Below are 25,850 nucleotides of genomic sequence, written 5' to 3'. Positions count from 1 at the left end.
TTTCCCTCTCAACAAAAGAAGTTTTTAATGGACTCGTGAGTCCTGAGCTAGCTTCCCATTCCCCATCTCAGGTTTTTGAGGGGCATTGCTTCTCTCTTCTCTGCGACATTGCGTCGATTACTTGTTCTGGTAAGTCGTCTTCTTTTCATTTGTTTCTTTCATTTTTTAGCTTCTAATTACTTGCTGAGGTTTGATCTCTTCTTTGGTGTATTCGGCATAGGACGAACGATGCACGGGTCGTCTCAGACTAGTTGCTCTGAGTTCTGCCAATGATACTGTTACTTGATTTCGGCTGTTAATTTCATGTTGTCTTTGCAAATCTTTTGTTCATTTTTCATTCATTATCTGTTTCCCGATTATGCTCTGGTTATCTATTTCCTGAAGTGGATTTTGAGCTTTAAAATACTCTCCTTTACTTCCTCTAGTATCTGGATTTTGGTTGTGTTCACTGTTTGGTTACCCGCAGTTGAAAGTGTTCTTTTTTTTCATTTGTGATTGAAGTCCCAGTTTCAGCTGATGTAATGTAAATGTTCTCTCCAGTAAAGCAACTATTGTTTTAATTAAATTAATTTTTTCCCCTCTTTCCTTTTAACGTTTGAGCAGTAGATTTCATGATTGTATTATATTTATATATTTCTTTATCGCCTTTTGGATGATCTGATTGAATTGGTTAAAGTAGGTGAAGCACGCATAAGCAGCAGAGGAGAGGATATTGTAAAAGGCAGCTCTTTCAGTTTCTTCAAGTATTAATCCCAATGACTGTTGATACACCTCCTGTTATGTCCCAAAGTATCAGAATGGGTGGATCTCCCTTGAGCTCTAGCAATGGCAATGGAACCTCTCTGAATAACTCTGCTGCCATCTCCAATGGTGATGAATATGACAGTGATGGTTCCAATTTTGCTCCACCGTAAGTTTCCATTTCCTCAAACTATTCCAAGATGATCTGATGAGTTGTTTTTTTTTTTTTGGTTAAGTAATGGAATGTTGTCAGTGCCACTTTTGTCAACTTCAGTTATCTTCTTGTCCCAAAATGTTATTCTTATTTTTGATTATTTTTTTTATTTATAAAATTTCAAGTGAGAATGGGAAGAGCCATCATTTTGTTCACTTGTTTGCAAGCACATGTTAAATTGTTTGCTTGAACAGCGCTAAGAAGGGATAACTGACTTGGCCAATAGCCAGAATAATTTCATTTGTGCTAACACTTGCCACCTTAATTTCAATTCTAATCAAAATACATCACTCTCAGTTAATGCATCCATCCATGATATTTTGGTGTATTCATGAGTCAACACAAAGTATTTTCACTTGTTTGTTTCTTCCATTTATGCATTCTTTAACTAATCATTGTCTACCTAAACTCACAAAGGATTTAGGGTGCTTTTATATGTAAACGCAGTCATAGATTGGGAGTCAGTGAGTGATCCTTGTTTCTTGTTTCTTGCAGTTCCCCAGCGACCCTGTCAACTTCTATTCCAATAGATTTAGCTGGAGCTATACCCTTGCTTAATAGATTCCAGGTGAGAATAAACTGGCTAGTTAGATTGTTTCTCTTATTCTAGCCTAAGACATTTTCATGAAGTCTAGATAGTGCATTAATGCTATGCATTTTTTGTTTGGTTGATATGGTTCTTGATATAACAAACTTGCTTCTTTCAGCTTTGCCATTTGTGGTATCAAGAGACATAATCAGTCAAATGGTTGGTGTGTCTGAGTTGGTGTTTTCTGTATAATTATTGTAGTTGTGGCTACTTTTTTTTACTTGAGTCCTCGTTGTTATAAATTTTGTGAACAGACGGGTTTATTGATTGAGTAATTTGTTTTTTCTTTCCTTTTTACTAGGTAGAAGGATTTTTGAGGTCCATGCAGAAACAGATCCAATCTGCTGGGAAACGTGGATTCTTTGCCAAAAGATCTGTGGGCCTTCAAGTTCATGGAAAATTTACATTTCAAGATATGATATGCTTTCAGAAGGTAGTACTGTCAAGTGTCAACAGCCTGTTCATAATGAGCTTAATCTTGCTTTGAAGCATCCAGTTCTTTACAGGGCAACAAAACCTAAAACAAAAATAGTTTGATGGTCGGCAATTTCTTGATACTTATCTTTTGTTTTTGAGCTTTTTGTAACTTTGGTGTTCGTCTTACATGTAAGATAGTTCACTCAATTGCATGCAGCTTGTTTTATTATTTGACCAAACTTGTGGCAACTATGCCGAACTTTTGGCAGGATCCTATTCCAACTTCATTGCTCAAAATTAACTGTGACTTAGTAAGTCGGGCGATAAAATTGTTCCAGACTGTTTTGAAGTATATGGGTGTAGATTCATCGGATAGGGTAACTCCTGTGAGCCTAGAAGAACGGGTTGAGCTTGTTGCTAAACTGTACAAGCATACTTTGAAGCGATCTGAACTTCGCGATGAACTCTTTATGCAGATATCAAAGCAAACCCGGAATAACCCTGACTGGTATGGACCATTTTTCCGCAAAGTGAAGTCAGTTGCTCTCACATATGCTATTTGACCCTATAAATAGTCTGTGCATGTAATGTCAGCATCTATTTCTTTATGTAACTACAGTTGTTTCTGAACCCACAGGCAATCCTTGATTAGAGCATGGGAACTGATGTATTTATGTGCATCCTCCATGCCACCTAGCAAGGATATTGCGGGATATTTATCAGAGTATGTTCATCAAGTAGCTCACGAGGTGAATGCTGATCCTCAAGTTCAAGTCCTTGCATTGAATACACTAAATGCTCTGAAACGTTGTGTTAAGGCTGGGCCTAGGCAGACAATTCCTGGTCATGAGGAGATTAAAGCTCTTTTGACCAGTAGAAAGCTTACAACCATTGTGTTTTTCTTGGACGAGACTTTTGAAGAAATTACATATGACATTGCAACAACTGTTGCTGATTCTGTTGAGGTACTTTGGAAACGCCCCGTTCTCTTTCTGTTGATCTCCCTCCCTCCCCCCCCCCCCCCCCTCTTTATTTATAATCTCAGGATTACAATCCTTCCGTAGTACTCCTTAACAGATCAAACAACAGCACATATCATAAACATTACCATGTGTAGTTAACTGTCACACACCTGCTAAAAATCACCACTATTATAATTTCAACACTCCTCCTCAAGCTGGAGCATAAGTATTAAGTACTACCCATGCCCACTTTGGAACACCCATCAAGAAAAGCAGGTCGAAACAAGGACTTGGTGAACATATCACCTAGTTTACTCCCATAACTTACAAATGGAGTAGTGATCAGTTTCTTCATCATAACATCTCATATGAAGTGAGTCAAACTCAATGTGTTTGGTCCGTTCATGGAAGACAGGGTTGCCAACAATATATTAGCTGCCTGGCTATCACAAAACATATTAATAGGCTTGGTAATCAAGGTTCATGGTTTCAGTTTTGATCAGACTCGAAACCAAAATTATTTTGTGAAACCGCAAAATTTTGGTCGAAACCTGGAAGGTTTAAGTTGCTGGTTTCGATTAATGGTTTCGAGGCTCAAATGATCAAATTAGTTCCCGAAACTTTTAGGAAACCCTATTTTAAGCTCTTTAAACAAAGTGAGGAAAACGACACCCAAAATCGTAGTTTGTCTGTAGTGTATGTTTTACGTTGTATGCTGTACGCTGCTGTATACACAAAATTTAGTTCTAGAACACTCATAATAAAATTAAAACAACTAAAATATGCTTTAAGAATGAATAAACATAAAATTAGAAATCAATTCATAATTGTCAAATGTTATACATGGTTCATTACAAAGATATGGGAGTATTTTGGCCAAAAATCACAAAAGCTAAAATTTTCTAGGAAGTTTCCCTCTTTAGGTTAAAACTAGCAAAACGATACCGAAACTTGAAACATGGTTGAAATTTCATTGAAACTACAAAATTTGGATCGATACCATGCATTTTATACATAGGGTTTGACCAAAATGATACTGAAATCCAAAACATGGTCGAAATTATGACCGAAACATGGTAAGTCCTAGGTATCACACCTGGTTTCATTTTGACCTTTGTTGAAACCGAAATATTTTGCAACATTTCGGTCTTTTCGACTGAGATTTTGACATTAATAGTAGAGGAAAACCAAGCTCTTGAAGGAGAGTCTTCAACCACATCATCTCAGCTGCAATATGAATTGATTTCTAAAGCCAAGCCAGTACTAGATCTCCTGTCACTTATAACATCAACTTGGTCAGCATCAGAATATCCAACAAGTTCAGCAATTCTATTAGGTTTGTGATGTAGATTGAAATATGAAGAGAAAAAAAAAAAAAAAAAAAAACCAAAACACTGTTCACGTGAACAGTATCACAATCCATAATTGCCTTGTGTGGGGATGCTTTTTAGAAGATTTTATGGGCCCATCAAATGGAGGAAGATTCTATCCTAATGCTGCCATAGTTTAGTTTCTATTTTCAGTTTTAGAAAGTGTATTTTATTTAATTTAGGTAGCTTCTAATTTCAGTTTGTTACTATTATTCTTTTTAGGAGTTTCTATTTTGATGTATGGCAGCTAGATTTATAGGAAGTTTCTATTTTTGGAAATTAGCTGAGTTAGAGTTTCTATTTTAGTTACCTTCTAATTTTGTTCAATTACTTGTAACTCAAGTCTCAGCTCTTATAAGAGACTTTCTATTTTTATTGTTTCTATTTTTGGCTCATTCCTTTAGTCTATATACTGTAATGCCTTTAGAGGGCCCCCAACGATTATGTTGATGAATGAAAATTGGTTTTGTGCAACTAGAGTCCTGGTGAGAGGATGAGAGGCTGATAGAGCCTGGGCTGAGAGAGCCAACCCTATCCCCCTTTCTATTTCTATCTTCTATCTTTTTCTTCTTCCAATCAATCTCTATTGCTGCTGCCATCCAGTGACTGCAACAAACTGCTGCTGGAGAATATTTCTGAAGATCTGAATCGTTCCACAATCATCATCAAGTACTGCTGCTGCTGCACACAATCACAGGACTGAAACACCCTTGCGGTTCTGGTTTTCCAGCCCTAATCTTGCTGCAACTTCAGTTCTACACAATTCAGCACCTGGCCATTAAAATTGGCTAATATTTGAACAATCCCCTCAATAATCCCTTCACTCGATCCAAGTTTGGAGAAATTCTGCTGGCTGGTTTGGTTTGAATCCCTTAACCTTCTAATTTCATAATCCGTTGGGATCTCAGAATTAGAAAGTTGTTTGAACCTGGGAATTTCAGCAATCCTTCACCTGTATTAGACCTTGGTTCCATAGGGATACAAACCCTATTCGAGCCCTGTAGTTGCCAATTCTGATTTGGGGGTTATTTTCTGGCCATACAACCCTCTCTTTAGGCGTGCAACATTCTTGTTAGCTGCTGGTTATTGGCTCCTTTTGCTGGGACTTTTACAAGTCTATTGTGGGTACTATTGGGGTTAGGTTACCTGTAATCTAACTCTACATTAGTTTGTATATGAGACTCTTTCCTGGAGCACCTTTAAGGTGCCGCAAAATTCGACAAGTTACCTCCCAATGAGCCTTTTTGGGCATCTCTATAAACTGACTTATAATTCGTACTGCAAAAGAAATATTTGGCCTAGTCACAGTAAGATAAATAAGTTTACCGACCAACCTCTTGTACTGATGCTTATCTGTAAGCTTCTCACCATCATTAGCACCAAACTAAAGATGTGGATCCATAGGTGTATCGACAGGTTTGGATGCCAACATCCCAGTCTCAGACAGAAGATTGAGCACATACTTCCTCTGAGAGAGATTCCATCGATCCTTAAAAAAAATCTGAGGGTACCCAGATCTTTCATCTGAAAACACTGCCATACATAAGACTTAACTATATTAATACCTGAAGGGTCATTACCAGAAATAATAATATCATCAACATATTCAACCAACACACCTTGGAACCACAACAACAAACAAACATTGAATGATCTAAGTAACACTGAGTAAATCCGCACTAAGTAACAAATGTACTGAATTTATCAAACTAGACTTGAGGAGATTGCTTCAGACCATAAATTGCTTTATAAAGTTTACATACCTTACTAGCACTCTCCCCCTGAGCAACATACCTCAGAGGTTGCTCCATTTATACCTCCTCAAGCAAGTCACCATAGAGAAAGGCATTTTTTATATTCAGCTGATATAACGGCCAATCAGGATTAACCGCAAGGGAAATAAGCACTCGGATATAATTTAACCAAGCAACAAGAGAAAAAGTCTCAAAATAATCAACACAATAAGTCCAAGTAAACTCTTTTCCCACCAACTGGACCTTGAGCCGATCAACATACCCATTAGGGTTGTACTTGATAGTATACACCCAAAAACAACAGAGTCTCCCTATCGAATGGCCTGTTTTCCCCGGTTGGAATACGTGAATCAGTTCCTTTCTTTAGAACCGTACTTGAGAGTTTCCTACATCATACGATTCAGCAATCCATTTCCACATCCATATCCGACTTCTATCTAGAATGAGACAACGTCTCATGATGGGTTTGGTACAGATTGTGCAAATAAGGACAAAGCAATGCTATGAAGAGAAAATGGAAGATGTGACACAGAAACATAGTTATCAATAAGGTAAGAAACCAAGACCGTTGGGTGTAGGAATGAGCACTTTTTCATTAAAGCGACTAGGAAGTCAGTAGATGCAAAGGAAGAAGCAAGAAGTCTAGGCAAGGGATCAGACTGAGCAGAAGGCGACTGAGAAGGAAATGTAGCCATAGGTTGAGATGATTTAGGGTGCCACTTGCAAAATTGTAGTGGTGCTGGCTGAGAAGTAGTCGGAGAATCTGAAAAGGAACTACAACTGTAGATTGGAAAATGTCAGTTATCAAATCATGACCCATAGCAGAAAAATATAGTGTACTTTCAAAAAAAAGGTAAGATCGACACTCACAAATTGTTGATGGGTAACTGGGTCATAACAACAATAATTGTTTTGAGTATGAGAATAAAAAAAGGGCGTACCCAGTGCAGCAAGGTCCATGACCACTTGGTCACAATGGCTGGGGAGGGTCATAATGTACGCAGCCTTACCCCTGCTTTCGTAGAGAGGCTGTTTCCAGACTCGAATCTGTGACCACTTGGTCACAGTGGAGCAACCTTACCATTGGACAAAGGCCTGCCCTCTTGTTTTGAGTATGAGAATAACCAAGAAAGATACATTTGAATGCCCTTGGATATAATTTATCTATACTCAGTTGTAAAACATGACAAAACAAGTGCAACCAACAAACATACAAGGTGGTAACAAAAAATAAAGGTGAATGAGGATAAATGATACTCATAGGAGATCTATTGTAGAGAATAGAGGAAGTCATGCAATTAATCAAGTAATAAGCGGTTTGTTAAAAGAGAGATGTAGAGAATGCTTGAATGATTAATTCGATCATTCAGGCCCTGTTTATATAGAGAACAGAATTACAACTGAAAATAGAAACTTAACTCAGTCCTAGTCCTACTAGGAATTCCTAATACAACTAGGAATCCCAAACTAGGACTAGGCTGGGGAAAAACAATAAAAGGAAATAAAAAATAAAGTAAAAGAAACATAAATAAAGTGGGACTAACCACCCTAACTCGACTAGGACTAATCCTAGTAAGCTAGGACAGGTAGGACCAATCCTAGTGGAACTAGGACTGCTTACCCCAATCGGGTAAGCAGTAAGCAGCCTATTTCAACACTCCCCCTCAAGTTGGAGCAAAGATGTCGATCATGCCCAACTTGACTAAATTGGGATGAAATAATTTTCCAGACAATCCCTTGGTGAAGATATCAGCAAGTTGATCCGCAGATGTCACAAAAGGAATACAAATCAGCCCATCTTCTAACTTCTCTTTGATGAAATGCCTATCCACCTCAACATGCTTGGTACGATCATGCTGTACAGGATTGTGTGCTATGCTGATTGCAGCCTTGTTGTCACAGTACAACATCATAGGAAGACGAATAGGAACACCAAGATCTTGTAACAACCCTTTAAGCCAGAGTAACTCACAAATACCCTGTGCCATAGCTCGAAACTCAGCTTCGGCACTAGAACGGGCAACAACATTTTGCTTCTTGCTACGCCACGTGACAAGATTTCCACCTACAAAGGAGCAATACCCAGAAATAGACTTGCGATCTGCAGAACCAGCCCAATCAGAATCAGTGTATGCTTCTATCCGTAGATGACCATGCGTAGACAAAAGAATTCCTTTTCCAGGAGCTGACTTCAAATAGTGTAAGATACGAAGAACAACCTCCATATGAGAAGAATAGGGATCATGCATAAACCGCTTACAAGACTACGGCGACAAAGAATGTCGGGACGAGTGTGTGAGAGATAAATCAACTTCCTTACAAGTCTTTGGTACCGCCTTTATCAACAGTTCCCCTTCTTTCTCCTCGAGTCGAACAAGAGAGTCCATAGGAGTATCTCAAGGATGGCAGCCTAGCAACCCGGTTTCACTAATAAGTCTAGGACATACTTCTTCCGGGAGAGAAAATGCCTTTAAAAGATCCGCCACTTCAATCCCAAGAAAGTATCGTAATTTCCTAGATCTTTAATCTCAAATTCTTATCCAAGGAAGGTCTTCATGTTTGATCTCATCACCATCATTACCAAGAACTACTATATCATCGACGTAGACTATAAGAACAATGAGTTTTTCACCACCTCTTTATAAAGAGTGTGTGATCAGCAATACTCGCTTATAGCCCACAAAAATCATAGCTTTGTGGAACCGCCAAACCATGCTCGAGGTGGATCGCTTCAGCCCATAAAGTGCACGCTCGCTTACACACTTTTCCTTGGTTTCTCGTCACAAAAGAACCCTGGTGGGACGTCCATATACACCTCCTCATCCAGTGCTCCATTTAGGAAGGTATTTTTTACATTTAGCTGCTGCAAATCCCATCCAAGGTTGACTGCACAAGATAATAATACACGAACAGTATTCGACTTTGCAACAGGTGCAAAAGTTTCCTGATAATCAATGCCGTATGTCTGAGTAAACCCCTTGGCCACGAGCCGTGCCTTATACTTATCCACAGTGCCATCAACCTTCTGTTTCACCACAAACACCCATTTGCATCCAACGGTTTTCTTCCCAGGTGGAAGAACCACAAGCTCCCATGTGTTATTTTTCTTCAAGGCCTCCATTTCTTCCATCATAGCTACCTTCCACTTTCCGTCTGATAGAGCTTCCTGCCAATGGTTAGGAATACGAATAGAAGAAAGAGAGGAAACAAAAGCATGAAAGGATGGGGAAAGTGAGTTATAAGAAACAACATGAGATATGGGATGCTGCATGCAAGTCCTGACACCTTTGCGAAGAGCAATAGGTAATTCAGGAGAAGGAATATTACCAGGTAGAGAGGCAGGTTCTAGATCCGGGTTGGGCAATTGGATGGGTACTGGAGCAACAGTTGATTGAACCTGCTTATGTTTCCTTCCATAGGTCTTCACAGTACGGTCATCGATCCTCCTCTGAAATTCACTAATAGTCCTTTGGATAGGAGTCTGGACCGGGGTAGGTTGCTCCTCTTGAATAGAGATAGTCTCCCCTGTATAGGAACCTCTCCCCCGAGTCGGGGAAGTCTTGGGACAGGCCGAACGGTTCGGACTCGTAGTAAACAGCATCAAGTGGAGGTGGAGAGTCAATAGTCAGCACATCTTCACTAACACTCTCCCCCTGAAGAGGTGAGGACACATAATATGAAACATGTTCATGAAAAACAACATCCATGCTAACAAAAGTCCGGCGGGAAGGAGGGTAATAACACCTATACCCCTTCTGGGTAGCAGAGTAACCCAAGAAAATGCAGCGGAGACTACGTGGATCAAGTTTACCAGGGGACCTTGTATCCCTGGCATAACAAACGTAGCCAAACACCTTAGGTGGGACTATGAAGGAAGAAGAGCCAAGTAATAGCTTAATAGGGGCCTTGGAAAGAAGAACCCGACTGGGCAGCCTATTAATTAAATAGGTTGCAGTAAGAACTGCATCTCCCCGATAAAGGGAAGGGACATTGCGAGCAAACATAAGAGCTCTAGCCACCTCCAAGAGGTGGCGATTTTTCCTCTCAGCCACACCATTTTGGGCCGGAGTGTCAACACAACTGTCCGATGGAGGATTCCATGGGCAAGCAAGGTATTTTTGAACCGACCTTCCGTATACTCTTTCCCATTGTCACTCCTCAAAATTTTAAGAGTGGCAGTAAATTGGGTCTTAATTAATTGATGAAAGTGCTGAAAGCAAGAAAAAACTTCATTTTTGTGTGCATAAGGTATACCCAAGTGAACCTGCATAGCATCCAATGAAAGTGACATACCACCGATGGCCATCAGTGAAGCTTTCCTACTAGGCCCCCATACATCAAGATGAACAAGATGAAATAAGGAAGAGGATCTCTTATTAGAAATAGGATAAGTTGAACGTGTCTGTTTAGCCAAGACACAAGGTTCACAAAAAAAATCTTCCTTATTACAATCCTTAACTAATGCTGGAAATAAATTTGATAAAGTTCCTAAGGGGGGATGGCCTAGTCTAGAGTGCCATTTATGTATTTCAGAAGAGAAAGATGCCGAAGGTAAAGACTGAGTAGGTACAATCCGCCATGCACTTTACCCGATCCAATCGTCTTCCCCGAGTCCAGCTCCTGAAAAACACAATGAGTTGGAAAAAAAGTCACTTTACAATTTAGGGATTTAGTGATACTACTAATGGAAAGAAGGTTAGTTGTAAATTTGGGAATATGCAACACAGATGGCAGGGTAAGGGAAGGAGAATAACCAATGGATCCTTTCCCGATCCATGGAGGAGAGGGACCCATCAGCAATTTTGACTTTATCCTTACCAGAAGCAGGAGAATATGTATCAAAAAGGCTAGAAGAACCTGTCATGTGATCAGTAGCACCGGATTCTATGATCCATGGAGTGGATACTACCGATGCACAATGACCAGCAAAAGAAATACCTGTACGGGCAAAGAAGCAACCTGAATTGGCAGCAGACGTAGTAGAGGCAGCGGATGTGTTCAACATACGACGGAGAGCCTGGAGTTCTTCCTGAGAGAAACCGATGTCAGCAGTAGGAGTTGGGGCTACACTTTCAGTGTGATTGGCTTTGCTTTTAGACTTAGCACGTCCTCGTCTGGCCTCAAAATCAGCAGGCTTGCCATGTAATTTCCAACACTGAGCCTTCGTGTGATATGGTTTGTGACAATGCTCACATTTCACAGGCTCTTTAGTAGTGGTAGCACCAACACTGTCAAAAGAAGTAACGGGAGTGGAGGCAGCAGTCAGTAATGCTGATCGCTCAACTTTGGGAGTAATCATCATGGCAGCCCTTCTTGTCTCTTCACTGTGAACATAAGAAAAAGTTTCCTCTAAAGTGGGGAAAGGAATCCGACCAAGGACTTGTACCCGGATAGGATCATAATCATCATTAAGGCCAGCCAGGAAATCATAGACCCGAAACTTATCAACATAGGAATGATAGGCAAGATGTCGTCGAGTAGTAGTAGGTGAAAACCTAGCATAGTGATCCAATTGCTGCCATAAACACTTGAGGGCAGCATAGTATTTAGTGACGATACGCTTCCGCTGAGTGGTATGTTGGAGTGTCTTCCTAATGTCATACACCTGAGCATCATTACCTGAACGGCCATAAGTTCCCTTGACAGCAGTCCAGATCTGAGTAGCAGTGTCAAGGAGTAGATATTGACTGGAGAGGTCATTGGTCATAGAATTCGTAATAAAGGACATCACCATAGCATCATTGGCAGCCCATTTAGTACGGGCAACACCTTCTTCAGTAGGCTGTGTGGTGGTGCCAGTAAGATGGCCAGTGAGTCCCCTACCAGCCACAGTCAAGGAGATAGATCTGGCCCAGATGAGGTAATTTGATCCTTCAAGTTTAATAGCTGCAGCATAAGGGAGAAATTCTGTCCGCGGCTGAGAATCAACTCCAGAGTTGGCCGTGGTTACATCTGAGTCCCCCATATTGCAGACAAAACAGTATAAAAACTGAAAGATGAGTCCCTTCGGTAGCAACAAGAACCAGCCCTAAATAAATCGATAGTTAGGGTTTTGAGGAAACCCTAGAAGAGAAGTGGATTGAGATTCAGGGGTCTTCAAGTCGTAAAAAAAATTGCAGAATCTGTCTTCAAAGTGGATGCAGATCTGTGCAACAAACTGCCCACGCAGAGAGGAGAAATAAGCCAGATTGAGAAGCAGCAGGTCTTGAATATTTGTTCAAAAAAAAAACCTGGAGAGTGATATGGATATATGCCTCAATGGTAGGAAGAGAAACAGAGACAGCAGCTGTCCAGAAAAACCTGCAGTGTTGGATCCCAAGAAAACCAGCCTGTAATTGTAAGAGAATCTGATCTTCAATAAGGGAGAACTCCAAAAAAAAAATTTGCAGAAGTGTGGGCAGCAGCTATCGATCAAAGAACTTCTTAAATCATCAATTGTTGAGGTGAAAAATTATGGCAGCATCTACAAATCACCTCATTAGATCTGCCCTAAGTGGAGAAAAAACCAGAAAAAGTGAAGAGAGTTGAGTGGGGGGGGGGGGAAGATGGAGATCGAGTGATAATGGAAGGAGGGTGGTGGGCTAGGAACCGGGCTAGATCTGGGAGACTAGCTCTGATACCATGTTAAAAGAGAGATGTAGAGAATGCTTGAATGATTAATTCGATCATTCAGGCCCTGTTTATATAGAGAACAGAATTACAACTGAAAATAGAAACTTAACTCAGTCCTAGTCCTACTAGGAATTCCTAATACAACTAGGAATCCCAAACTAGGACTCGGCTGGGGAAAAACAATAAAAGGAAATAAAAAATAAAGAAAAAGAAACATAAATAAAGTGGGACTAACCACCCTAACTCGACTAGGACTAATCCTAGTAAGCTAGGACAGGTAGGACCAATCCTAGTGGAACTAGGACTGCTTACCCGAATCGGGTAAGCAGTAAGCAGCGTATTTCAACACGGTTAAAACAGCATCCCCCAAAAAGTTTTTAGGAACGTACGTTCATATGAAACAATAAAGAATGAGCAATCTCCAACATGTCTATTTTTCCGTTCGGCTGTACCATTCTGCTGAGCAACCAGTTTGATGTAAAATACCATGCTCAGAGCAAAAAGAAGAAATTGCATGTTGAGCATATTCCAGCGCAGTATCTGTGTGAAAAATTTAAGGGAAGCACTAAACTGAGTTTTTATTTCATTAAAAAGATTTAAAGACAGACAAAAACTTTGATCCACCAGATAATATTGTTGAATCTTCTGCCTCCACATTCTGAATCTCTAAAGAAGAGGACAAATTGAGTCCAAGTAGGTTCTCAACAAGCTCTGCCATCATAGAGTCAGCCAAACTAATTGGAGCAGAGAAGATATGAATAGCAGTTCCTTTCACTATCTTGAAAAGTTTCTCCAGTTTTCTGCCATATTGAGATACTCCTTTGGGCTCTTGCCAATTTTTTGAATAATATATAGAGTCGTAGAGAATTGTCCTGGTGAATTTTCGTTATTTGCTTAATGTTCTTTTATGTTTCCTTTGGAAATTTTAATTGTTTCCCCTTTTAGTGGAAGATGACATTGCACCTGCTCTTTCCCTTTTCCGATGATATTGATTTGTGATGCTTGTTGTGCTTCAGGAACTTGCAGGAATTATTAGACTTTCTGCACATTCTAGTTTCAGCCTGTTTGAATGCCGTAAAATTCTCACTAGTTCAAAGTCACCTGATACTGGAAATGGTAACCTTGTTGTCACCTTCTTGAAGCCAAATTGCAAATTTTTTATATTGCGGCTAATTCACTGTTGGTCACTGCTGAAATGGATCGGGTTTTTTTTTTTAACATTATGATCTAGTCATATGTTAATTATAGTGCTTTGAAAATTATTTGAAAATATTGATTTTGAAGTATTTTGACAGTTGGAGAAACTACATGGTGGCCCATATGGTTCACATGGGCCACCACATTTGGCATATGGCCAACCCAGATTCCCCTATCTATCTAATGTCCGACAGTGAGAATGACAAAATAATCCCATTATGTGTCAGGAGCCATTGTTGGTGCTAGAAGCCTCCTCCCCCCTCCCCTTTATCAAAACTCAAAAGTAACCTATACCACAGAAGATTGAAGTATAGTTATTTATTATTCTCAGAATTAACAAAACCAAAGTTCTACTAAGAAATGACAAAAGGATTTGGGTGGTCTTAGCTAAACAGAATTTTCCTTTTGAAACTTGAAAGTGTTGGTAATAACATAATTTTCCGAGGAACTTTAGTGCAGGGAAAGCCCTAAATTTGTCAAGATATTCTTTCATATTGACCCCATTAAAATTGCCAACTTTTTTGGAAATTGCTTATTGCCCAATTGTAAACCCTGTCAGGAGCCATTGTTGGTGCTAGAAGCCTCCTCCCCCCTCCCCTTTATCAAAACTCAAAAGTAACCTATACCACAGAAGATTGAAGTATAGTTATTTATTATTCTCAGAATGAACAAAACCAAAGTTCTACTAAGAAATGACAAAAGGATTTGGGTGGTCTTAGCTAAACAGAATTTTTCTTTTGAAACTTGAAAGTGTTGGTAATAACATAATTTTCCGAGGAACTTTAGTGCAGGGAGAGCCCTAAATTTGTCAAGATATTCTTTCATATTGACCCCATTAAAAATTGCAAACTTTTTTGAAAATTGCTTATTGCCCAATTGTAAACCCTGCCTGAGTCTACCCACCTATTATGATAATAGGCTAATATATATTTTTTTATTTTTGTGTTACCTAGAGGAATATATTGGATTAGAAGATAGTAAATATATTGGGGATTTGCTGGCGGAATTTAAGACAGCCAAGGACCGTAGCAAAGGAGAAATTTTGCATTGCAAGCTTTATTTCAAAAAGAAGTTATTTCGGGAGTCGGATGAAGCTGTAACAGAACCAATGTTCGTGCAATTGTCCTATGTGCAGGTATATACTCTTAGTTTGATACAATGCTTTAAAATGTGGATCAGATCCATGGTTGAACAAATCAACTGATGAAGTTGCCTTGAAACAGGTTGGTTTGACCCAGTCCTATGAGCTACAAGGCCCACAACCAAACCTGATTAGTGGAGGCCATATCATTTATCGTTCTATATTTCTGTATTGACTTCAATTTTTGACACCATATGACATCCATTGAGCTACCTGAGCCAACATAATTGTTTTGATGAAATAACCCTCCTCCTTTACCTGCTCAACCTCATTTTGGAACACTGGTTAGGGGTAGTGTTAGCTGCTTTAATAATCACTTGAAATTTTTCATTGCTTCAACTTAAATTTGATCATCTTGAGTTTCAGGCTTGGTACTGATTGCCAATTTTTGTTTCAGTTGCAACATGACTATGTCTTGGGGAATTATCCTCTTGGAAGAGATGATGCTGCCCAGCTTTCTGCACTGCAAATCTTAGTTGAAATAGGATGGGTTGGCAGTCCTGAGTCATGCACGTTAGTGGTTCAAATCATCGTAGCTTTTTGATATTTCCTTTATTTAGTTGTTTTCATATGAATATTCGTTTACGTGACCCTGGTTACATAAAATAAAGGGGAAAGTAAAAGAGTGAGAGAGTAGGAGACATGTGCCTAGTGAGTTCTTCTTTCTAAAATTGCTGTTTTCTTCCAGTGACTGGACTTCACTTCTTGAAAGATTCTTGCCTAGACAAATTGCAATCACGCGTGCAAAGCGGGACTGGGAGCTAGACATTCTATCTCGTTATCATTCTATGGTAAGGCTCAAGGAATTAAATCTTCTAGGAGTGACAAATCAATGTCAATTATTGTGTATCCTCTAACTGCTAATTTGAAATTTTGAGTTCTGCTTTTAATTTTCTGAAATCATCTTGTAAGTAATATACCAGATAGAAACACCTACAATTTAGATGCACAGTTTATATATGTAAAGTTTTCTTTGCATTTTTCCGTGAAGAACCTTGATGAATGTTTTTCCTTTTCAATTATAACTAGCCTGCTTTAAGCATAAGATTTAGTATGATTGGATTTGACAGTCAAGTAGAACATGCTATTTTATTTTATTTGTTGCCTAATCTATACAATGGGTGGCATAATGTTGATATATGAGCCTGCTTTTTGGATTCATCGGCTCATGCATGCAATAACAGCCCTTTCCTTTTTCTTTTTTATGGGTTATAGTCCCATCAAAGACCTTTTGATTGTTATTAGTTTGTCATCCTTTGCTTTAAATTATTTTCTTTCCCCGTTGTAGGAAAATTTATCAAAAGATGATGCGAGACAGCAATTCCTTCGGATTTTGAGAACACTTCCTTATGGGAACTCAGTTTTCTTTAGTGTTCGGAAGATTGATGATCCAATAGGCCTTCTGCCTGGTCGGATCATTTTGGGCATTAACAAGCGTGGGGTTAGTCAGAAATTTATAATTCTCTATATTCTTCTTACATATAAAATATTTAATATCTAAATAATATATATCAAAAACAGAATATGAGTTTGATTACTTTTCCAGGTTCATTTTTTCCGTCCAGTTCCAAAAGAATATCTACATTCTGCTGAGTTAAGAGACATTATGCAGTTTGGTAGCAGCAATACTGCTGTATTTTTTAAGATGAGAGTAGCGGGTATCCTCCACATATTTCAATTTGAAACTAAGCAGGTTCTATACATTGTTTTTAGTTCTTTGTTTGATCTGGTTTATTATGCTTGGGTTTGTTTTATGATTTTTGAGCTGTACATCCTATTTTTTGAATAACCGACCCCATTTAGTTGGGATGAGGCTGAGTTGTTGTTGCGTCTTATTTTCTGAATGAGTGTAGTACTACTATATTTTGTTTAAACTTAACAATTCTTCAATCTGTTGTAGGGGGAGGAAATTTGTGTTGCCCTTCAAACACATATAAATGATGTAATGCTGCGCCGATACTCCAAAGTGCAGTCAGCTCCTAATGCTTCCACCAATGGAGAATTGTCACAAAACCTTAAGCCACCCAATCTGGATGGTTATGAGAAATGTATCAAGGAGTTGTCTACAGCCGTTTCGAAATCCCATAAAAATGCTTCTCAAGTAAGAACTCTGCTCATAAAATGTAACCTCTTGAGTATTTTTGGAATTTGGTGTCCTCGGTTGTATGGTGATATGATGCAGTTAAGGGTGTTCAATCGGGCCAATTGGGCCTTAGAATACTTTTATTTGGCTAATGTTTATATAGGCATTGGGCTTGTTGTTTTTGAGTTTTTAATGTAATGACCTCTTTTATAAGCCAAAAAAGTTGGGATTTAAGGGGTTATACAGGATTAAGAGTAGGGATAAGGCTTATCCAATATGTGGGGTTCGTTATTTTATTTTATTTTTATTTGGTAGTGTAATCAGGCTTGTACTCAATCTTATCCTTGTTTCTAGCTTTTTAACTTAAATTAGGAAACTTCCTCTTAGGCTATTGGTCAGTGGATATTTTCTGTTTTTTTATTTACTTTCGAACTCATCAACAAGTTCGTCCCGACATGCTCAACCCTCTTTTGGCCGAAGAAGAAAAGAGGCTCTCTTCCCTTTCCTCTCAAGAGAGTTTTCTTCGCCAAGTTTCTCGCATCAAATGGCTTGAGCTTGGAGATTCTATTAAGGCTTACTTCCATTGATTTATGAAAGCCCATAATAACTCCAACTCCATCCTTTTGCTTTACAACCGAGATGGCAACCCCCTCATTGCCGCTTGTGATTAAGGCAGAAGCCATCTCCTTCTTTTCCTCTCTCTCTTTAGCCCTTCCCCTCCCCCCTCCCCCCTATCCCTCCAGAACTCATCAACAAGTTCGTCCCCTACTCCCTCTTTTGACTCTCTCCAATCTATCCCCTCTGAGGACGAAATCCTCAAAGCGGTCCTTCCCACAAATCCAATCGAGCGCCTGGCCTTGATGGATTTAGTATGGGATTTTTTTCTGCTTGCTGGGACATCATCAAGGATGATCTTAAAGCTATCCGTAGCTTCTTTCCCAATCCCAGCAAGCTCCCTAACATCAACCAGACTTTTCTTTACCTCATCCCCAAGAAAGAAGGTGTCTCCTCTTTGTCGTACTTCCGACCTATCTCCCTCTGCAGCCTCTTCTACAAATTCATTGCCAAAATTCTGGCTAATAGGCTCCAGCTGGTGGTCCCTTCCTTAGTTAGCCCCAACCAATCGGCTTTCATATTCGACAGAAGCATAACAGATAATATCCTCCTCTTCTCGGAAATTGTCAGGGGCTTTGATCGTAAATCCCACTCCCCTACTGCCCTCATGAAAATTGACATCCACAAAGCTTCTAACTCCTTGCGATGGGATTTTATTTGTGATGCCATAAGCAAATGTCCTTCCCCCTGTCTCTGTCCATTGGATCCACACTTGCATCTCCTCTCATTTGTTTTTGGTCATCATTAATGGCTCCCATGTTGGGTTCTTCCCTTCCAAAGTTGGAATCCACCAAGGATGCCCTCTATCTCCTTTCCTCTTCTCCCTTGCCCTTGAGATCCTCTCCAGGAGTATCCAGTCAAAAACTGATCAACTCCTCATCTCCCCCATCCCCAAGTGTAAGGCCCTTAAGCTTACTCATCTTGCCTTTGCTGACGATCTCATGATCTTCTCAAAAGGCCTCCCCTTCGTCTATTTCCTCCATCATGTCCTCCCTTCAGCTCTTCGAAAGACTCTCGGGTCTTCGCATCAACCTTTTTGAAATCCCATATCTTCCTCTTGGGTGTCTCTAAAGCTGATAAGGACACTCTCTTTCGCCTGACGGGATTCGCTCCAAGTTTCCTTCCGGTTAAATACCTTGGCCTTCCCCTCATTTCGGCCAAGTTGACTGGTCACCATTGCACCCCTATGCTGCACCTCATCAGTAAAAGGCTTCAGCTCTGGAAAGGCAAACTCCTTTCCTATGCTGGTAGGATTGAACTAAGTTGATCTGTCCTTCAATCCTCTTACATCTACTGGTGTGGCATCTACGGGCTCCTAAAACCCGTCATTAAATCCATGGAATCTCTTTTATGCGCCTTTCTTTGGAAAGGAAGAGAATCTTCCAAATTCCTCCAGCCGATCATTTGGGCAACCATCTACCTTCCCAAATCCGAATAAGGTCTTGGCCTTCGTAGGATCCGCGATTATAACATTATGGGAATCCTCTAGCTAATTTGGAAAATCTCTTCTGAGCATGATTCCATCTGGGTCAATTGGGCCTATTCCAATCTTCCCAAAAAAGTCTCCATTTGGACTACCCCTTCTCCTGCTGACCCTTCTTGGGTCTGGTGCAAAATCCTCCTTCTCCGCCCCTTAGCCCTCAGAGCTACCTCTTCTGTGATCGCTGATGGGACCTCCACCTCCCTCTGGCTCGATCCCTGGCACCCCTTAGGAGTCCTATACACAGTTTAGGTGCCCACTCAGTCTTCTCCACCGGCATTCCTAAACTTGCTCTGCTCTCCACCATAATATCTCACGGCTCTTGGTCCCCCCCTCCTCCCCTTTCCCGCTGCCTCACCCAAATCTAGGCCTGGCTACCCCCCTCCCATTCAGACAAGGTTATTTGGATCCCTTCCTCTAATGGTATCTTTAGTTCCAGCTCCGCTTGGGACTTTGTCAAACATCATGGCCCCACTGTTCCCTGGCATAAACTCATTTGGTTCAAAGGCCACATCCCCCGCCATAGCTTCAATGTTTGGAGATCCCTCAACCTTTGCCTCGCCACCCAATCATTTCTCCTTCACTGCCACATTCAAGTCTCCTCCCCCTGTACCCTTTGTTGGAATGGCATAGAGGACGTCAATCACCTTTTCTTCACTTGCCCCTCTACCTCCACTATTTGGTAAAAAAAGCCTTACTCTCCATTTGGCCCCGTAATAGGAGACCTCTACCCTTCGCTCGGGAGTTGGGAATGACTTTGGTTGGATATGTCTTTTTTAGGTAATTCCATCTGCGACACTGCTGCCAAGTTGGTGTTTGGGGCCACTATTTCGCACATTTGGAAGGAGAAGAATCTTCGAAGATGGACATCCAACTCCCGTTCTGTTGACAAGATTCAGACAGCCATCTTATTTGACGTCGCCTCCAGACTTCATATGCTCCCTCATGGTTCTATTATTGATTCCCCAAGGAACAAACACATTGTTGTTTCCTGGGGTCTAGATGTTTCTTTTTTGCAGCCTTTGGCTCCTCTAGGGCTTAAGGCTTTGTTTATTCCCCACCCCCCTCTCTTTCTCCTCCCCCTTGGGGTTTTGGTAATGAATTTTTTATTCATCTAAAAAAAAATATGCTTGGTCTCACCAAGGGTGGAAGTCAAAACCTCTCTCTTTCCAGACAAGTTTACTAATCAACTAGGCTATGAAACCTTTGCTGCACATGAATGGTAAAACTATGATATGCACTTTTCAGTTATTTCTCATAAAAACATTATTGTTTCTTCTTCTCATAAACTGTATGTGGATTAATCAATTAGTTATGCTTATAGTTAATGGAAGAATTGCGTGGAGAACAAAAGAAAGAAATTGAAATTCAGGAGGAGTTGGAGTTAGTGAAGCAGTCACTGAGATCTGAGAAGCAAAGCGTAGCTGAAGTTACATTCGAGTGTAATAAACTCAGGTCTCTATGTGAAGAAAAGGAAAATGCCCTTCAGGTGATTAATTGTGATATAATATTATTGCATATACTTATGTTTAGTTTCTTGGAGGCAGTTCAATATTCTCTTTGTTCACCCAAAAACAAATATATTCACTTTGAAAATGTTCTCTGGTGTATTTTAACATTGTTTTTGCTCTTCTGTCAGGCTGCACTGTTAGAGAAGAAAAGTCTAGAAACTAGATTGTCAAAGCTCTGCAATCTAGGGTATTCCTCTTCTGAGAATAGTGCTAAAAAGGTTTTAGTTGGATCTAGCAACAAGGTAAATTTGGTAAAAGTAATTACATATTTTTCTTGTATAACAGTCTTGTTAAATTACTTCATTTTTGAGGTTTATATGCAGGATTTTAGTAAGATCCATGAGGAGTTAAGAGCACGAAGTGATGATTTGCATAAAGCTGAAGAAACTATAAAGAGGCTTGCAAATGAGAAGTTATCAATGGAACAGAAGATTCTAAGACTTGAAAAAGAGAACTCTGTTGAGGTATGGAATTTGTTTGCATCCCCTCATGTTTGTTCATCTAACTTATACCAAGAAGCTGCATGAGCTCTTGTGGAACACAATACTGATCTCTTCTGGCTATGAAAGCGCAGCAGATGAACATCCTGGAGAGAAACTTTGAACAAGAAGGCAAAGCCCTTAAGATACGAATTTTTGAACTTGAAAAGAAGCTGAAAGGGGTTACACGAGATTTGGCTGTTTCTGAGTCCACTCTGACAATTAAAAATAGAGAGTTAGATACACTGCAAAATAAGTTGAAGGAAGTAGAGGAACTACGAGAAATAAAGGAGGTAATAGTTTTGAAGTTTTAATATTCATGCCTCATCTCTTCAAGACTCGTCAAATAACTGAACTCTACCATTACTACTAAGAACTAACTTTTTGCATGTCTAGTGATTCTTCACTTCTTTTGTTTAGGTCAATTCTGAAACTGTTTTGGCTAAATTTTACAACTTGATTCAGGATATTGATAGAAAGAATGAGCAAATTGCTGTTATTTTGAAGAAGCAAGGAGCTCAATTGGTAGAGTTGGAAGCTCTTTATAAGGAAGAACAACTCTTAAGGAAGCGATATTTCAATATCATAGAAGGTTGACATTTGGTATCAGCTTATATATATGCCAATAGAGCAAATACATATCCTTGTTTAACAAAAAATACTTCGTTAAATCATAGAAAATACTATTCTTGGTTTTTTCACTTCTTTAAACACGTATAGTTGTTCAACATTAACACCATGAATGGGGTTCTTGCTTACTTTGCAGATATGAAAGGCAAAATCAGAGTGTACTGCAGATTACGACCTCTTGGTGAAAAAGAGATTGCTGAGAAAGAAAGGAATATCATTACAAGCCTTGATGAATTCACCGTGGAACATCCTTGGAAAGATGACAAGATAAAGCAACACCTTTACGATCGTGTCTTTGATGGCACTGCTTCCCAAGAAGAAGTTTTTGAAGATACAAGTGTATGTTCAATTTCAATTCTATTAGCAAGGTTTTCAATGATTCTGACGTTGATCTAGATCCGATCCGTAGCCGATTTGAAATCGATTAAGCTTTGATCCGATCACCCTGAGATTGGATTAAGAGTAATCTGACTAGTTACTATTAAACAGGTCAAAGCATGGTAATGCTCTGAACCAACCCAATTATGATCCAATTTGACTGGGATCACATATATGTTATGTAAAATCTGTAATAGCAGTACATAAATTATTTAAATTTGGGAAAACCTACAGATCACTCACGTGGGTGATCTTCCAAAATCACAAATGAGAGAAAATACCCTTACCTCCAAGAAGATGCTGGCAATTCCCACAATTGGATAAATACGTCAAGTTCTGGATTGGTCACATGTTAAGTTTCAGCTTCAAAGTCACTCATTTACCTTTCAATGTATAGCATCTCCCCACGCACCCCCTGGTAGTCCTGTACATTCTCTTTGTAGTCATGGATTTTTTATTGGTTTTTTTGCCACGTGGTCAACTTGGATTGGGCAGAACCTTGACATGTGAGCAGGGCACCTTGGGGTCAACCTGTCCACAAAATTTGGGCCCCATCAAAGCTGCCGTGTGGCAGAAATTTGATGCTCTATAAACGTCCTCTCTTGGATTTCCTATAATGTGCCCCTTTACATACATGAAAATAAATTCTTCTACACATATTTTGCTTTTGTCAAAGCTGTATATTCTCTTATGTAATTTTGCTAAATTAAAAGTCAATAATAAGATATTACATAATCTGATAAGATTAAATTGGATATTCAAATATTATCAGATTCAAATTCAAGAGATCTATCGGGTTCTTGGATGGGATCAGGTTGGCTCATTCATTTATCAGATCAGGGGTGTTTTGACTTGAATCCAACCCATTAACACCCCTATTAGTGGCTATTCAGATAATTATATCTAACTTTATTATTACAATGCAGTATCTTGTGCAGTCAGCAGTAGATGGCTATAATGTCTGCATATTCGCATATGGGCAAACCGGCTCAGGAAAAACATTTACAATATATGGTTCTGAGAGGAATCCAGGTCTTACCCCAAGAGCTACTAGTGAACTTTTTGAAATCTTAAAGCGTGACAACAGCAAATTTTCTTTCTCATTAAAGGTAAGTGCCGATCTTAGACCTTGAAAATGTAAACCAAGTTAGAGATGATTTAAGTTCCCAAGAGGTCCTTTGAGCTGTTAACAAATTGTTGGTTGTGTTGTCTAAGATTTTTAAGACATTAGCATGTATGCATTGTTTTCCCTTTCTGTAGCTTCTATAAAGTAACCATTTTATTTTAACTTCGCTTTAAATGATTAAATTTTATCTTTATAATTTTGAATTGAAATAAAATAAAGTTCAAGTTTTATTCTCGCATAAATTTTTACAATGTATTCTACTTTTACATAAACAGCCTCCCCGCGAAGCGGGGGTAAGGCGGTGTACATTATGACCCTCCCCAGACTTTGCAGTAGCGGGAGCCTTGTGCACTGGGTACGCCTTTTTCTATTATACTTTGACATGGTATTAAATAGATTTTGCTAAGCTGTTATAGGATCATCTATTTTATTCTTCAAAAACAGTTTTCCCCTTTTTTACAATTTTAGGTATTATCAAACTTGATGTAGCTATTAACCTTTCTGATTAAATGTTACAGGCGTATATGGTGGAGTTATATCAAGATACTCTTGTTGATCTTCTATTACCAAAAAATGCAAAACGTTTGAAATTGGATATCAAGAAAGATTCAAAGGTGATTACACTTAGGATAGTCAATACTTTTATTCTTCTTTAGATAAATATTAATGTTGATTTTAGTGCTTTGTATAATAGGATTTAGTAGCTTTTAGCTTTTTACTTAATTGTTAGTCCACCATTTTCTCTTTATCATTTTAGATTTTTCTGATTGGTCAATTTTATTCTTCTCTTAGGGAATGGTATTCCTTGAGAATGTAACAATTGTACCTATTTCAACTGTTGAAGATTTGAGGAACATTATTTTGAGAGGTTCTGAGCAGCGACATACATCTGAGACTCAAATGAATATAGAAAGTTCAAGATCTCATTTGATACTTTCAATTCTTATTGAGAGCACTAACCTTCAAACCCAGGCTTTTGCTAGAGGAAAGGTATGCATGCACATCTGTTGTACATGACGGGCACAATAGCTAACTGGTTCTTAATTAGAGATTGAGAAGCATGGGCACACTACTGTTTTAATCTAATTTCCCTAAGATTTTTTTATGCAGCTAAGTTTTGTGGATCTAGCTGGTTCAGAGAGAGTTAAAAAATCAGGTTCTTCGGGGAGTCAACTGAAAGAAGCCCAAAGTATCAACAAATCACTTTCGGCTCTTGGGGATGTGATTAGTGCTCTATCTTCTAGCAGTCAACACATACCATACAGGAACCACAAGTTGACAATGCTTATGAGTGACTCACTTGGTGGAAATGCCAAAACCCTCATGTTTGTTAATGTCTCTTCGGCAGACTCAAACTTGGATGAGACCTATAATTCTTTGACGTAAGTTTTTACTTCATCAAGGAAGTATGTATGTGTCTTTTGGGCATGCTTTAAATCTGGGGTTAACTCTATCCCTTCAAATATTTCATTTGCATCAGCTAGTTTCTTGTGGTTTTAGATAAACCTTTGCTCATATCTCTATTCGGTACTTTGGAGTTCAATAAGTCGACAAACATTTTATGACAGATGAATTGCATGGTATCATAATTCATCTAAATTTTAATATGCCTTCTGCTCGACAAACATTTTATGACAGATGAATTGCATGGTATCGTAATTCATCTAAATTTTAATATGCCTTCTGGCGTCCTATGGGTTGTGTCCCAGTTAATGTTGCTTTAGTATTGATCTTTTACAAAGGAACTAAATCCTCGGGAAAGGATTTTGTTAGCTTTCACAAATGGAAGTATTTCTATTTTTACCAAGTTGCTTCTCATGTTGACTCAGGTATGCTTCAAGAGTCCGGTCAATTGTGAATGATCCTAGCAAAAATGCTTCATCAAGAGAAGTTGCACGTTTAAAGAAGTTAGTCGCTTATTGGAAGGAGCAAGCCGGGAAGAAGAGTACTGATGAAGAACTTGAAGAAATTCAGGAAGAGAGGCTAGTAAAGGAGAGGACAGATGGTCGACATTCTATGTGAGCATATGATAATTTGATAATGCAATGGATCGATAATTTTAGGCGGGGACCAAATGGTTGCCAACATTTGTAGAGGATTTTCGAGATTCAGTTGAGGATGTTATCTTGCCTTCTGTTCTGCCTCGTTTTATAGGTGTGCGCTTGTTTAAGATGTTAAAGCACTAGTGTGGATATCAAGGCCTTGCTCTCAACACTCTGCTGGGGTCTCAATGATCATACTGGGCTGAAAAGATTGACATGATAATTGTATAGTCTGAAGAGGTACATATTTTGCTCACCCATGTGTTTAAAATCGTACCCTTTTATGTAGATCCTATATCTGTGAATGTGAATTTACCATTCCTGTCCCCATTGGGTTTTATTCCCCTTTCTTTATTTAAAAATTTTAAATTAGCAGGCTTTTCCCCTTACCATTCAACCTGCTGGAAAAAAAGAAAAAAAGAAAAAAAACTGAATACAAATCAACGTATGAAGCAGAAATTTCTCTGAAACAACTCCTGTCTTTCTTCTTTTTTTTTTTTGGAATGTAA

At 39.2% G+C, this 25,850-nt stretch overlaps 2 protein-coding genes across 7 annotated transcripts in view; both read left to right on the top strand.

Annotated features, from left to right (window-relative positions):
• Positions 1–25,667, top strand: LOC122662589 (kinesin-like protein KIN-14I). Of its 3 annotated transcripts, none has more exons than XM_043858257.1 (24): positions 1–129; positions 677–910; positions 1,451–1,523; positions 1,846–1,977; positions 2,231–2,469; positions 2,599–2,926; positions 13,676–13,775; positions 14,810–14,991; positions 15,395–15,510; positions 15,686–15,788; positions 16,286–16,438; positions 16,544–16,690; positions 16,898–17,098; positions 20,500–20,664; positions 20,815–20,928; positions 21,010–21,150; positions 21,264–21,458; positions 21,631–21,757; positions 21,932–22,130; positions 23,096–23,282; positions 23,818–23,913; positions 24,092–24,289; positions 24,410–24,681; positions 25,129–25,667. In XM_043858257.1, the coding sequence occupies exons 2-24, from the start codon at positions 756–758 to the stop codon at positions 25,319–25,321; spliced, it is 3,816 nt and encodes a 1,271-aa protein (XP_043714192.1). In that variant the 5' UTR covers positions 1–129; positions 677–755; the 3' UTR covers positions 25,322–25,667. The 3 variants fall into 3 exon arrangements, with proteins under 3 accessions (XP_043714192.1, XP_043714190.1, XP_043714191.1); XM_043858255.1 differs by having other exon boundaries at positions 21,932–22,134; positions 23,100–23,282; XM_043858256.1 differs by having other exon boundaries at positions 3–129; positions 680–910; positions 21,932–22,134; positions 23,100–23,282.
• The window catches only part of LOC122662590 (phototropin-2-like), a 98,250-nt gene continuing 91,249 nt past the window's right edge, over positions 18,850–25,850 (top strand). For all 4 annotated transcript variants that reach the window (XM_043858259.1, XM_043858261.1, XM_043858258.1 and 1 more), the window contains exon 1: positions 18,850–18,856. The gene's annotated coding sequence lies outside the window, so the exon portion shown is untranslated. The remainder of the gene's footprint in view (positions 18,857–25,850) is intronic.

The sequence above is a fragment of the Telopea speciosissima genome, chromosome 5, assembly GCF_018873765.1.
Source record: "Telopea speciosissima isolate NSW1024214 ecotype Mountain lineage chromosome 5, Tspe_v1, whole genome shotgun sequence".
NCBI classification, from domain to species: domain Eukaryota; kingdom Viridiplantae; phylum Streptophyta; class Magnoliopsida; order Proteales; family Proteaceae; genus Telopea; species Telopea speciosissima.
The sequence above is the reverse complement of the archived record's forward strand: the minus strand, read 5'-3'. Positions and strand labels throughout refer to the sequence as shown.